Source organism: Vitis vinifera, chromosome 8 (assembly GCF_030704535.1).
Source record: "Vitis vinifera cultivar Pinot Noir 40024 chromosome 8, ASM3070453v1".
Taxonomy (NCBI): Eukaryota; Viridiplantae; Streptophyta; class Magnoliopsida; order Vitales; family Vitaceae; genus Vitis; species Vitis vinifera.
The window spans coordinates 3,963,469-3,976,034 of record NC_081812.1 but is presented as its reverse complement, the minus strand read 5'-3'; the positions used below and the strand labels follow the sequence as shown (position 1 = coordinate 3,976,034).

The 12,566-nt window shown below is 36.2% G+C and overlaps 1 protein-coding gene across 2 annotated transcripts in view; it reads right to left on the bottom strand.

The window, feature by feature from the left end:
• LOC100244518 (ubiquitin C-terminal hydrolase 12) overlaps positions 1-12,336 on the bottom strand; it is a 33,721-nt gene extending 21,385 nt beyond the window's left edge. The window contains exons 1-12 of one of the 2 annotated variants that reach the window (XM_010654924.3): positions 12,078-12,336; positions 11,686-11,749; positions 11,198-11,348; positions 10,942-11,099; positions 7,922-8,187; positions 7,609-7,827; positions 7,424-7,532; positions 7,167-7,282; positions 6,185-6,283; positions 3,967-4,076; positions 1,520-1,594; positions 6-84 (exon numbers count right to left, since the gene is read on the bottom strand). In XM_010654924.3, the coding sequence (XP_010653226.1) occupies positions 6-84; positions 1,520-1,594; positions 3,967-4,076; positions 6,185-6,283; positions 7,167-7,282; positions 7,424-7,532; positions 7,609-7,827; positions 7,922-8,187; positions 10,942-11,099; positions 11,198-11,348; positions 11,686-11,749; positions 12,078-12,107 (1,476 nt within the window). In that variant the 5' untranslated portion in view covers positions 12,108-12,336. Of the gene's footprint in view, positions 1-5; positions 85-1,519; positions 1,595-3,966; positions 4,077-6,184; positions 6,284-7,166; positions 7,283-7,423; positions 7,533-7,608; positions 7,828-7,921; positions 8,188-10,941; positions 11,100-11,197; positions 11,349-11,685; positions 11,753-12,077 lie in introns of both variants that reach the window. The other variant, XM_002267519.5, reaches the window with a different exon arrangement.
• Positions 12,337-12,566: the final 230 nt, after the last annotated feature.

Here is a 12,566-nt window from a genome sequence, read left to right as displayed (position 1 = left end):
CATGCCTCTTCCTCGCCACCATACTGTTCCTCCAATGCCCTCCTAGTATCTTCTTTGGTTACCCGCTCATCATCAAATTTGAACCTGAACAACAAATACGAAATAAAATCAGGAAGTTCCCTCACTGTGATGACATTTGGCATCAAAAGATAAACTGATATAATTCCGCAGCATCCAAAAAAGTACAAATAAGCAAACACAAAAGCTGCCTGAACATTCACAACATTCCATAAACAAAATATGTAGGTCAATAATAAAGATAAGAACCCAGCATCAAGGATGCCCTTGAACTATAAGAGTCCCTGTTCATTGAACTTTCATTTTTCCAAAGGGTGCAAACTATAAAGATTTTTTTTTCTGACAACTTGGTAAAAGTTTCAGGTTTTTTTTAATCAGAATCAACCAATTTACCAGATAAATAGTAGAAAGCCATGCGTCAAAGCTAGAGTTTACAGGGAGAGTGCCAGAGAATAGGTAAACAAAGAACAAAGGCCCCATAAGGGCAAGAAGTGCCATCTACAACGGGAAGTATATTCAAGGGGACCAATACACCAGACGACATCAAAAAAACCAGAACATATTTCTTTCACATTCAAATGGAACCAGGAATAAATGCTCAACTCTAGAGTACATCCGCTTCCCAGCTTGTATGAATCCATCAAATCTGCTCTTTTTTTTACCTCTCTAAAGGTAATAAATTCTCATTTTGCAGCCTATGAATTTCTTGATCCGGTCAATTCTTCTCAGCACCAAAAGAACAAAGCTGTTTCTACAAATTTGTCTTACTAAGGCAGAAGATTCAAAAGAAATGTCACAGAAGTTCCATAAATGATCCTTCAAAACCGATCTCCCTTGTGGGGAAAGCATCAACCACATCCAATCATATATTCTCTGTAAAAACACCAAGGTGAGCCAGGAAATGGACCTGGACTATGCATCATGCTTGCATCCCTTGAACGGAAAAAGTAAGAATTTGGGACTCAACAACAGAGGCACTAATGTGATATATCATGGTTTAGAATATCAATCAGAAGATGACATAGGATCCTTTAATTTTTATGTTGGTGGTTTTAGAAAGTTCAAATAATTTCAGATACTAACAAATCCTGACTTCGCTCTGGAAGGCAATATTATTAGGATGTGCCTGGTGCCCAATACAGTATCAGTATAATACACGATAATCAAGTAATATTGCCCAACTCATAGGGTCTTGGGCATACTAAATACAGAGGAATCACACCACTTCAGCACCTGAGACCATTTATCATATATCACAGGCAAAATTTCTTATTCATGCTTTCACTAGGAAAGTTCAGAATTTTATTTCCCACACAATTCAAATGTTTTTTATATTAACAAATATATGAAATTTTTCAAGACAATTCATCAGAAAAATTAGCTCATCAAAATAACAAAGATCAAACCCAGCGACTGTGAAGGGATTTCTAGCTTCCGGATGCAAAATATGCAAATGCACACAAAGTTATTAGCAAAAAATCTTATAGTATATGATGCATACCACTGATCAGAAAGGGTCGGCCTGATAAAAGCATAATAATGTCCACCATGCACACCACCGCTATGAACCAAAACACTGCAAAAAGGAAAGGAAAAAGCCATGTTAATACGTATGCATATCTCAGAAGCAAATGCTACCATAACACTGCATAAATTGCATCATAGACAAGGTCATCCAGACAGATCATATTTGCACTGAGTCAAAGCAAACATGAGTTCATTCATTTTTATTTTTATTTTTTTTTCTTTGTTTCTATCAACAGTTACATTTTTTAGTTTACAAGTAGATAAAATAATGTAGAGTCAAATGAAATGTATAGCCACAAATACAAACAAACTCTCAGCAGACTAGTGTCAAGATCAATAGCAAATTTATCAAACTAACTCAAAAAATTAAACAGTAAATCCATCAGCAAAGCAGGCACTACTAATTGACTCACACTTTGGTGGAAAGTTTCAGAAGTAAAAATAAATCCAAAACTAATCAAAACATGAAAAAAGGTGTCTCTTTGTATCTACTATGGTGTATGGCATCTTTTTTTAATATTTATAATATTTTCCTTCTTACTTATCCAAAAAAAAAAAATAATAAGAAAGAAAAAAGAAGCGGGGATAAACACCACCTTAAACATAAAATTTATCAGGATAATATTTCAATTATGAAGCGTACAACATACATGACTAAACAGACTAAACTAAGGTCATAGAAGAAAGGTCCATCCCCTTTTTAATCCCACCAGGACTAAATGATAAAAGAGATTTTTGGGAAACAGAAGTACAAAGCAAAATAGAAAAAAACTTTAGCTTGGTACATCATCTGCAAAGCTCTAATGAACAATCTCTGGTTCAATAGTCCTCTTACTAGCAACATATGATCAAGGTTCTTCCTGTCAAAAATGTATTGGAAGTCATGGGGAATCAAGGCTATTTTATTTGGAAATCCTCATTCATTTTTCCAATCTCATGGTATATTTGAAAAGATCCCAATTGGAGAATCTTTGGGTTGTGAGTTTGCACGCTCCATTATGAAAAATTTATAGTTGGCACAGTTTCCTTCTTTTCTTCATTTTTGGTTTTTTGTTGATGCCTACTCTAAAATTCCACTCCTGAATTTCCATAGAGCTAGGGAAAGTTATCATCTCTTCACCTAGTTCAACAAACCAGCTAGCTTAACACACTGTTATTATTCAGTCAATCCTATTATCATCTTGTTCTCTCTAAGTAGAATGTTGTAGAGACAGGATAATCAAACAGGTAATCCTAAATAGTTAGGATGCCAATTAAGAAATAACCATAATAACAAATAGAGAAAACTTTACCAAAACTAAGAGCATTACATGGTTCTAATTGCTATATGAATATCAAATGAAATAGATGTTTATAGAGAATTTTACCAAGCAAGACTTATAAACCTCGTGTTTTTCCTTAGCATACAGATTGTACTGAGTTGGACGGAAGAGGATGACTAGTAAAGGTAACCCTCAGCAGTTGTCAGTGAGATGGAATAACAACAATCATAAGATTTGTGGGCACTCAGTACTTCACAATCCAAGGTTTCAAGATAACTATGGGCAAGCCAACATATCTACACACAAAATGTGCTTGCAGCAAAACCCAGTGTTGAAATCAGGGAACAATGAACATTTATGACTACAAGATATCCAAAAGTACCATGTTCATTAGATTTATTCACTCATCAGCAACATGGTAACCATCAATCTGATTGTCATTAGCTTCATCACAATCATAAATTGCTGGACATTATATTAAAGGTTTCTGTCCATGGATGAAATGAATGAACACCTACTAGATGAAAAGTAAATTTATTTTTTTATAGGTCTGGTTAAAGTAAATTTATGAGATGACTAAGGACAACCATGCCTTGTGGTAAAAAACATTGGTAGTTAAGAAACAGAAGTCCATAAAATGAGCTTTGTGAAATTAGGATGTTGACATGGGTGTATGTACAGACAAGATAGAATAGAACTAGAACAAATGCACTCATGCAATATTAGAGAAAGTGCCAAACAAGAGAAAACTGCACAAGAAGATCTACTTCTATGCAAAAAATTAAGGATCACACATTGGGAGAAGTTGAGCACTTTAGAATGACAAGAGGAAAGTTTAAAGAGAAAGAAAGGCAAAGCAATGGGGAAAGACAAGATGACCTGCAGTGTCTAACAGAAGAAATGCCTTTGATTGAGCAAAATGACAAAAGAAAGCAACAGCAAATAATTGGGATAAAGCAAAGTTGAGTTATGGTGGTAATGGTAATAACAACAGTGATAAAAGAAGCAGCAGCAGCAATATACAGTAGCAGTCAGGCAGCAGCAATGATAATGGTAGAGGCAGTAGTAAAAAGAATTATTTATACATTCATAATAAAACCAAGTACAACCAAGATACAAGAATCAAAGACAGGTAGCAATAGAAAGAGAAACTTGATACCTGTGAAGTGTGTAAAGGTTGCGAACACTCCTATCTGCGTCAGGTGACAAATATTTTCCATTCTCTCTATCAAGGTCAAGTTGAAGAGGGAATTCATAACGGTCATTTATCTGCACAACAAAGCCATTATTATTGCTAGGAAAAAGATGAAGTATACAGTAATCAGAGACACATGGCACTAGATTTTTTAGAATTTCATAAATACTATTAGTTGCTTACAGTAAGCCCATATAATTTCACCAAATGACCTCATACCTTCTATTATCTTGATGATATAGTCAAATAGCGTTGTCTCCTATTTACCAAACCAACACGTGTGTATTTTTTTTTCAACTAGTGTGTTCCAGTACCACACATCTTCTATTACCTTGATGATATAGTCAAATAGTGTTGTCTCCTATTTACCAAACCAACACGTGTATTTTTTTCCGACTTGTGCGTTCTAGTACCACACATAACATGGTGCAGTTAGTTGATCATATCCCACCAACACATTCAAATATCCCTCATGTAAAACACAATCTAAGAGATACCATAACCAATGTTTTAATAGCTAAGTGACAGTTGTGTTAATAGAGCATATGTTTAAAGTTCTTAGACTCATAATAGGACAGTATGACACTTCCAGCAACTTCTATAATTTGACTTAACCAAAAAAAGGGAGGGAAAAGAGAAGGGGAGAGGGAGGGAGGGAGGGAGGAAGAGAGAGAGAGAGAGAGAGAGAGAGAGGTCTTTACAGAGATCAAGCTACATGAAATACAGAACCTAAACTAGAATCAGCAAGTGGTTTGAGGGGAAAGCTCTGCAGATGGATTGGTGGAGGCCTGATGTAGGCTATTTCAGGGTTGAGAATTGCGTCAAAGAGGTTTGGGTGCGAGTGGTAGGGTTGCCTCCACATTTATGGGGAGAAAAATTCTTCAGGAAGGTCTCTTAGTTCAATCCATTCTCACCTAAATTTTCCAAGCACCACTGCAATTTCTACTGGCGGCCATCTCCTCAATGATATACTATGGCCTCCCTTCACTAATACTCTTCCTTGCTCTTGAAGCCAAACTACTCTTTCAATGGAGCCCACAAAGAACAACCTTTTAAAGATCGAAAATGGGGTTGTGGACACCATGCCCCTCATACCCATCTTTCCAACAAAAATTCTTCCCACTTCTTCCCAATCTAGATTTCCAACCTCACTTTCACAAATCACACCTCTAGCCTACTTCCTGACTGGGATTATAGCTCCTATTTTTGGGCCCTCCTCTTCAATAACTCTTACATAGAAGCGTTTCACCCTGCAAAGACCATCACTCACTAGCTTCTATGATTCAATAGCATCTCTTTTTCTAACCATAACAGCCCCAAAGGGAGCTCCAACATTGAAGATATCTCCATCCTTAGGGTTTCCAATCCTCTACCTTTCTCATCCTCAAGAATAACCATTGTTGTGGTTCTTCAATTCATAGCAAACTTCGACACTTTGTTGAACCTTCTTATGTTGTTAAAACAAATCTCCAGAAGATGCCTCCTGGTTTTTCCCCTATACTTTTGAATAAAGGCCAAAGACCTCTCCAGCTCCAACGCCTTCTATAGTTATTCTAGCAGCCAACCAACCTCATCTCTTCTGAAAGCTAAGGAGAACACAGCACCTTGACAAGCTTAGGTAGGCACATTGTCCATAACAACACAACATTTTGAGTTTTAAACCACTTCCTAAAAGCACTCCTCAATAAAGCATTTCTTCATGTTAGTCTAAGCAGACACTTAGGTAGGCACATTGTCCATAACAGCACTCAACTTGTATTGTGTAAATTCAAGTCATGATAATTACCATAAACCACAACTGAAAAGGAGAAACAGACGTCTAATCTCGTGATCAAATAGTAATATGATGTGTGTCTTGAGAAAGACACATTAATTTTGCTATCAAAACCTATAACTTCATTATGTATGCACTTACAATATCAGCCATCCAACCATAAGAGAGTATAGTTTTATGAGGTATAGACAAGAACACAAAAACAAAATATTCATAATGCAATGTGGAAGCCTCAACATCAATATGATATTTTTTTTTTAAATTACTATATGCTGATTTTTTCATATTTTCCTAAGTTATATGACCTACACAATCAATACTAATGAAATACAAGGAGACAAGCAAAACATTCAACCAAACCATGTAACACTAATCATGATGAAGCAAAGAGAATTTCCTAGTACTGACCTTCACCATAGTGTCCCGCATGAAGTCATACTCAAACCGCTTTAGCTGAAGTTGAAGAACTGGTGGGAAGTCAATAAATAAGACACCCTTCTTAGCATCCTGAAGTAACACAATTCAAAAATATGGCTTGAGAAACCATCTTCAGGAAAAAAAAATCAAAAAACTTAGCAAGAACATAGATTCGATCATGAAGAAAAGTAAAAGGAAAGATCAGCAATCCTTCAAGCAAACAGAATATAGAGATTATAAAAGAGTGAGGATCCTCAAAAAGCCAATAGGAAATCTGAGGAAACCTAAGAGAAACCAGCTCAAAGGGAATGAATCCCCAACTCAAGAAAAGTTATTATTCAAAATAGAGCTACAGCTTACATCCATGGCTATAGCATATACTTAGAGGGAAGGACACAGACTATCACAGGCCCATTGCTAACAATTTACCCCTTTTAAGGCCAATCTTACTTCAACAAATGTTTAATGGGGAAACTTGGAGGAAATTTACCAAAACCATTCATCACCTTCAGGGAAACATAGCTTTATAACTTGAGTTCATTTACCTCTTAGAAAAACCTTCTCCTGGATATATTTTCCATTATGAGAGTCTCAGCTCATGATGAACAAACTGTACAAAGCACTTCCCAAAACTTTGAACCATCTTATATGCATTCAAGGGCCTGTTTGTATCATTAGAATTGCTTCACCCACACTGAAGAAACCCATCCCTATTGAATCCGTTACTAAAGCATGTGAGCTGGCACATTCTGGGGCATAAGACATTGAAATTTGGCACATCTCCTAACAAGTATGGTTGGTTTCCAATACATATGGCCAGATAAGATAAAGCACACCTGGAGAGTTTTTCGATTCTTCCAAATAGATCCCCTAATGTGCTTTAAGCCTAAGTCCTAAAAACATATTAGTCCAACATTCACACACACAGCACAACAGAATCCTATCAAAGCACCATATATAAATAGCAACCAACCTGTAAACCATGATTCTCAGCTTGGTATCTGTTATCACCTTCAAGACGTTCAACTTCTACATACTTGTCAAAAGAAGCATAAACATCCCGGCATCCTTTTACATCAAGTTGTAGGTCTGCCATGCAAAAATAAAAATGCAGTTCATTTTTTTTCCTTTCTTTTTATATTAGGACATATATAGTTCAAGTATCATGCATTCCCATTAATAGCGAATGCCTAGCTACAAAGAATGTAAGCTTGAACCAAAAATGAATACCATAAAATGATTCCTTTCTTGTAGATTTGTAGTCCACATTGATGCACTCAATGTAGTTCATATGGTGCCCTTCAAACAACTGCTGTATTGTCCCCTCCACTACAGTTCCCTGTCCAGTAATATAAAATAAAAAACTTCAGAACAGTGAAAAATACTGAAAGCTGCAGCTGTTAAACCTCATATACCTTCATCTTATCCTCAAGCTTTTCACATAAAACTCTATTAAGTTCTTGCACATCATGCTGCATAAAAGAATCATATGTGTCCCATCCAAAGGACTTCGTCAATTCCTTAGTTGCAACACTGTTGTCATTATACTGGAGCTTATAAAATAAACTCTGCAGAGCCAATGGAATGCTTCCTGAAGGCATATCATTCTCTGTAGTTGGCATATGGTACACAGCCTGACATACATAGTCCAAAATAAGGTATTTCCTTTTAGATACTCATTGAAATAAATAATAATAAACAATAAGAAAAATATAAGATACTCCTAACCTTTCTGAAATAAGGAATATGGTAGAGAGTTTGTAAGAGAGAATTCATGTAACAAGTAGCCCCTTGGTTCTTCAGTCCAACAAAACCAGTCTCCTTTTTTGAATCATAAGTCCAGTAATCTAGAATCTTACGAACAGCAACCTCAGCTTCAATTATACATGTATCATTCACAAGGTACCCTCTACCAGGGTCATAAAGATCGCTGAGGGGCATGAATGATGTGAAGCCCCAATCACTCTCTCTCGCATTGAATTGGTGCTGTGTGTCTGCAGAATCCCAAAAATAAAATAAAAAATGGGGTTGAAACTATAAACAAGTTTAACTTACACGGTCTGAGCACCATGTGAGACAAATAAATCAGACAGAAGCCAGCTTTTCTGATAGTTTCTGGACTAAATAAGTTCATATTTGCTCATGCTAATCCGTTTGGTTCAAGTAACCAATTCACAAACCAACCATCAAAAGATTTGTTCTTAAAGAATAGTGTGATTGAGCAATAAATTGAACTAGATTGGGGGCTCATTCTGGGTTGAGTACAAGTTCAAAATTAAGGTTTTACAGCTTGATTAACCCAAATTTCATTTCGAAAATTCTAGTTAACATTGCATTTGGACGCTTTAGGCTAGAGATACTAAATGTTGGAAGAAAGTTTCTTAATATGCATAATGTGTATCTCAGATGCATAGTAACTGTGCATATTCCCAGCAGATTCTCTTACTTCCATAAGATATGGCACGAAAGTTGCACTTTTGCACACACAGACTGCTTTGCTGCAGTCTCCCACCCTTCTTAATGCAATGTTTTAGTTTGATACGCATGGCATGAAACATCCTTTTGTTTACAATTGGATAAAACAAAGAAGTATTTGCAAATATAATGTAAAGGATAATTATTAAACACATGCTCAACTGTTAATGGTGATTACCAAACATGAGTATGTTCAAAAGCAATCAAAATACATTGCTCTTACCATACCATGGTTCAGTAAAACTCAACCAAAAACACATTATATCGTCAGAGAGAATATATGGCAGTCCAACTGTAGTGCCAATGATATAAATGAAAATTTAACCCACACACTGAATTTCTTTCTACTATACACAAATGAATTAGTTAAGTTTCATAAATTTGTTGTACACTTTGTTTGCAACTAGGAATTGGTAGAAAAGAAATCAAGCAATAAAAAAATAAATGAAAATAAACAAAATAAATTCTTTTTCCTTTTCTGTTTTCTTTTTTTTTTTTTTTTTTTGCTTGGTTGGGGGAGGCCAGGGTGGGGAAGTGGGAATAAAGGGAGTATTGTGTGTTGTTCTTTGTTTATCACTCAGTTTTGGTTGGCCTTTTGGCACCTTTGTATACAGCATGTATACTTTTGTGCACTCTTTTGTTAAGGCTTTCAATATATTTTTCTTTGCCTATCAAAAAAAAAAGGAGGATTGTGTGTTCTCTCAGAAAACATATTTTAGTATATAAAAGAAGAGTATCACGTGTTCTCTAAACAACACATTTTAGTAATATAAAGGTAATACATCAGAAGGATGAGAAGTGCCTCAAAGAGAGAGAAACAGAAACAGAAGAACAGAAAAAAATTAAAAAGAGAAAGATGCAAAAGGAACCCAACAAAACCCTGAGTTCCTGATTGAGTACATCTCAATACAGGGCTTCCCTCCTGATTAGGCAATCTGGGCTTTCAATGGAAAGTACTTTCTTCCACAGGATGATAAATCACAAATCTTTCTTGCCTCCTGTTATTGGCCAATAAATAACCACAAAGGGTCCCCTTCAACAAGAAGACTCCAGATGCCCCTGGAGAAAGCCTCCTTCAGTCTTTTCCACAAAGCTAAAATTTGCATCATAGAACCAAAACCAGTCAGCATAGAGAACAAAGGGACCATCTCTACCTAGACTTTCTCCCAGTGCCCTAACCTCCTACTACCACAGGTTACCTAGCAAGCACTGATCAAAATTGAACTTTTTAGGCTGCCCACTGGGTTGTAGGCATCCATTGGCATGTAATACCACCTTCCATCTCAAGAGCTTCCCACAAGCCATCAAAATAGATTTCAGAGGAGTTCCAGAAAACTCAGTCATAAACCACACTCATATCAAGGTCAGAACCCAGCTTAAGGATTAGCACAACTACTCCAATTTGCTATGGAATACAGAAATTAACAATGTACATTTAAGTTATTAGAAAATATGGCTCAATTTATCATGTTGGACTATAATGCACCCTTGAAAAACAGTGAATCATCTTGGGCTTAAGGGCCTAATAGGGTGCTCCCATGGCTCAAACCCGTGATCTTGACTTTTATATCAATTATTTGATTAAACTAGCACCTTCTCAGCTAGAACTGGATGCTCAAATTTCCACATAAGCAATAAAGGCAGAAAATGATTCCTATGTCTCCATTACATGCACTTCCCAAGAGCAAGAATGGACCAGAAACAGAAACAGGTCTTGATCCCAGCACTAGATTTCATAGACCCAAACAAAGCGATGCATTAAAATTTAATTTTTCTAAAATCTATGCACATTCAAAAAAAAATCTAAGATTATAAAGATCACTCATTTCCCATCAGGCTTCCTTTTCTCAGTTTCCCACCCAAACCAGATTGAGGAAAATAAAATTTGAAATTAAGAGTCTTCTAATTTTCCAGTTCCAAACATACAGTAAATATACCCAAAGTCAATACTCAAAGTTTGGAAAAAAATATTTATTTTCCTGCCAAAATCAAGGCCTTAAACCATTTAAATGGGTAAAACAGAATAGAAGCCATATTTCATTACAAGAATATAAATCACATCTTTTACTACCATTGCAGTTACTTATGACATTCATTCGAGAATACTTCTGGACACAATATAAGATATTGAAGTGAAGCATGTAAATGATGACATGAGAATCACAAATTTCATGCAATAAAAATGCTTGATGTAAATAACTAAGGACAAAAACACAATTTTCATATGAAGCTCTGACACATAACCAATAAAATAGGAACAGTGAAGAGAATACCCTTTCTTATTGAGTATTTGTTATGAATCTGATTAACAACAGACAAGCTGAATTGTGCGTAACGACTCCACCCATATGGTAAGGTTGCAGAATCTGCAACATCTAAATACATTGACAAGTGGTCTACGTTGTTTCCTTTTGGAAAAATAAGCACCCGCCTGCTCAAACCAATGCAAGTTAAAAATCAACCATGGCAAACGAAATAAATCTTGTTGGGCCGCATAAAGGAGCTTAGTGAGTAGAGTCATCTAACTACCATTTAAAACCACCAACGACGAATATCTCGGAATAGTGCTTCTTGGTGTTCAACCTAGAAAAGTTCTCAATTGTCCATGTGAATCTAGATGTCTGAGGATCCTCCACGGGCTGATTCTCCACAGCACTACTAGCATCTGCTTGCGCCACCACTAGTGAAACCACAGACACAGATTAAATAAAACGAAGCAAAAAATAAATAAAAATAAATAAAACCCCATACCTCTATAAGCTTTCTAAGAACAAGCAGAAAAAGGGGGAAATGAATTTGGAAACCAATCCAATACTAAAAATGATATTTTCCTTTGACGCATCCTAGTTTTCTCAGCATCCAAACAAAGGGTAGGATCAAATTCCGCCAATTAAAAACTATATCTTACTATGAAACCAAAGCCGGGATCAATTCTACCATGCACAATGTTTCAAACTCGTGTACGCCTACAATCGATCACATTCGCAAATAAAATCATCGTAAAGCCAAGAACACACCTTCCATGGGCTGAGGACCTTCGACTAAATCCGAATGGGGAACGAGCATCTCCTCATCTTCTTGCTGCTAACACACAAAAATCAAATCAAATCAGAACTCTGATCCACCAAAAACCCAACCCTAACCCTAGCCCACTCAATAAAAACCCTAGAAATCAATATTTTTTCAACAACGAAGTTGCGAAAACGAAGAGTTGAATCCGAAACCAAAACCCTAGAACCCAAAAATAAAAAAACAATACAGAAAAACCAAATAAAAACCAAGTCAACCAATAAAAACCCTAACAACAATGATAAGAAACCACAACATAGAAAGAGGCAGAGAGTGTGTGAGACAGTAGAGGGAAAGAGATGGGAGAAAGGTATGAGAGAAACACAGAGCTGGTATATACATCCAATGGCGCAGGAGTCATGAGAGTCATGGCGGAGGCAAATGGATCGTCCGATTGACGAATCTGAAGAAGGGGAGAAGAGAGAGAAACAACGGGCTCTGCAACAAGGGACGAGGAAAAAAAGGAAAAGAAAACCTGGGTGAATGGGAAGGCGCTTGGGGGAGTTTAGTGTGGAGGAGGGTAGTTTAGGTATTTTGATATAAAGTTATAAAAGCAAACGGAGAAAAAGGCTTGGGTAACAGGCAAGACCGTGTGAGAATGAGCGAGAGAGAGGGGTTGACAGGTAGACATGTAAATCAAAGTGTATTTGGTGACATGGGATATACCATCTGGCACCTTTGTACGGCAAATCCTCATGCCACGTATACAAAAAAGTAAAAATTTACATCAAAATTAAAATTAACAAACTTTTTTCTCATTAACATACCCCCTATTTTCTATTTTTAAAATCAAAAATTTTTAAATAATATAACCTTTTCATATAAAAAT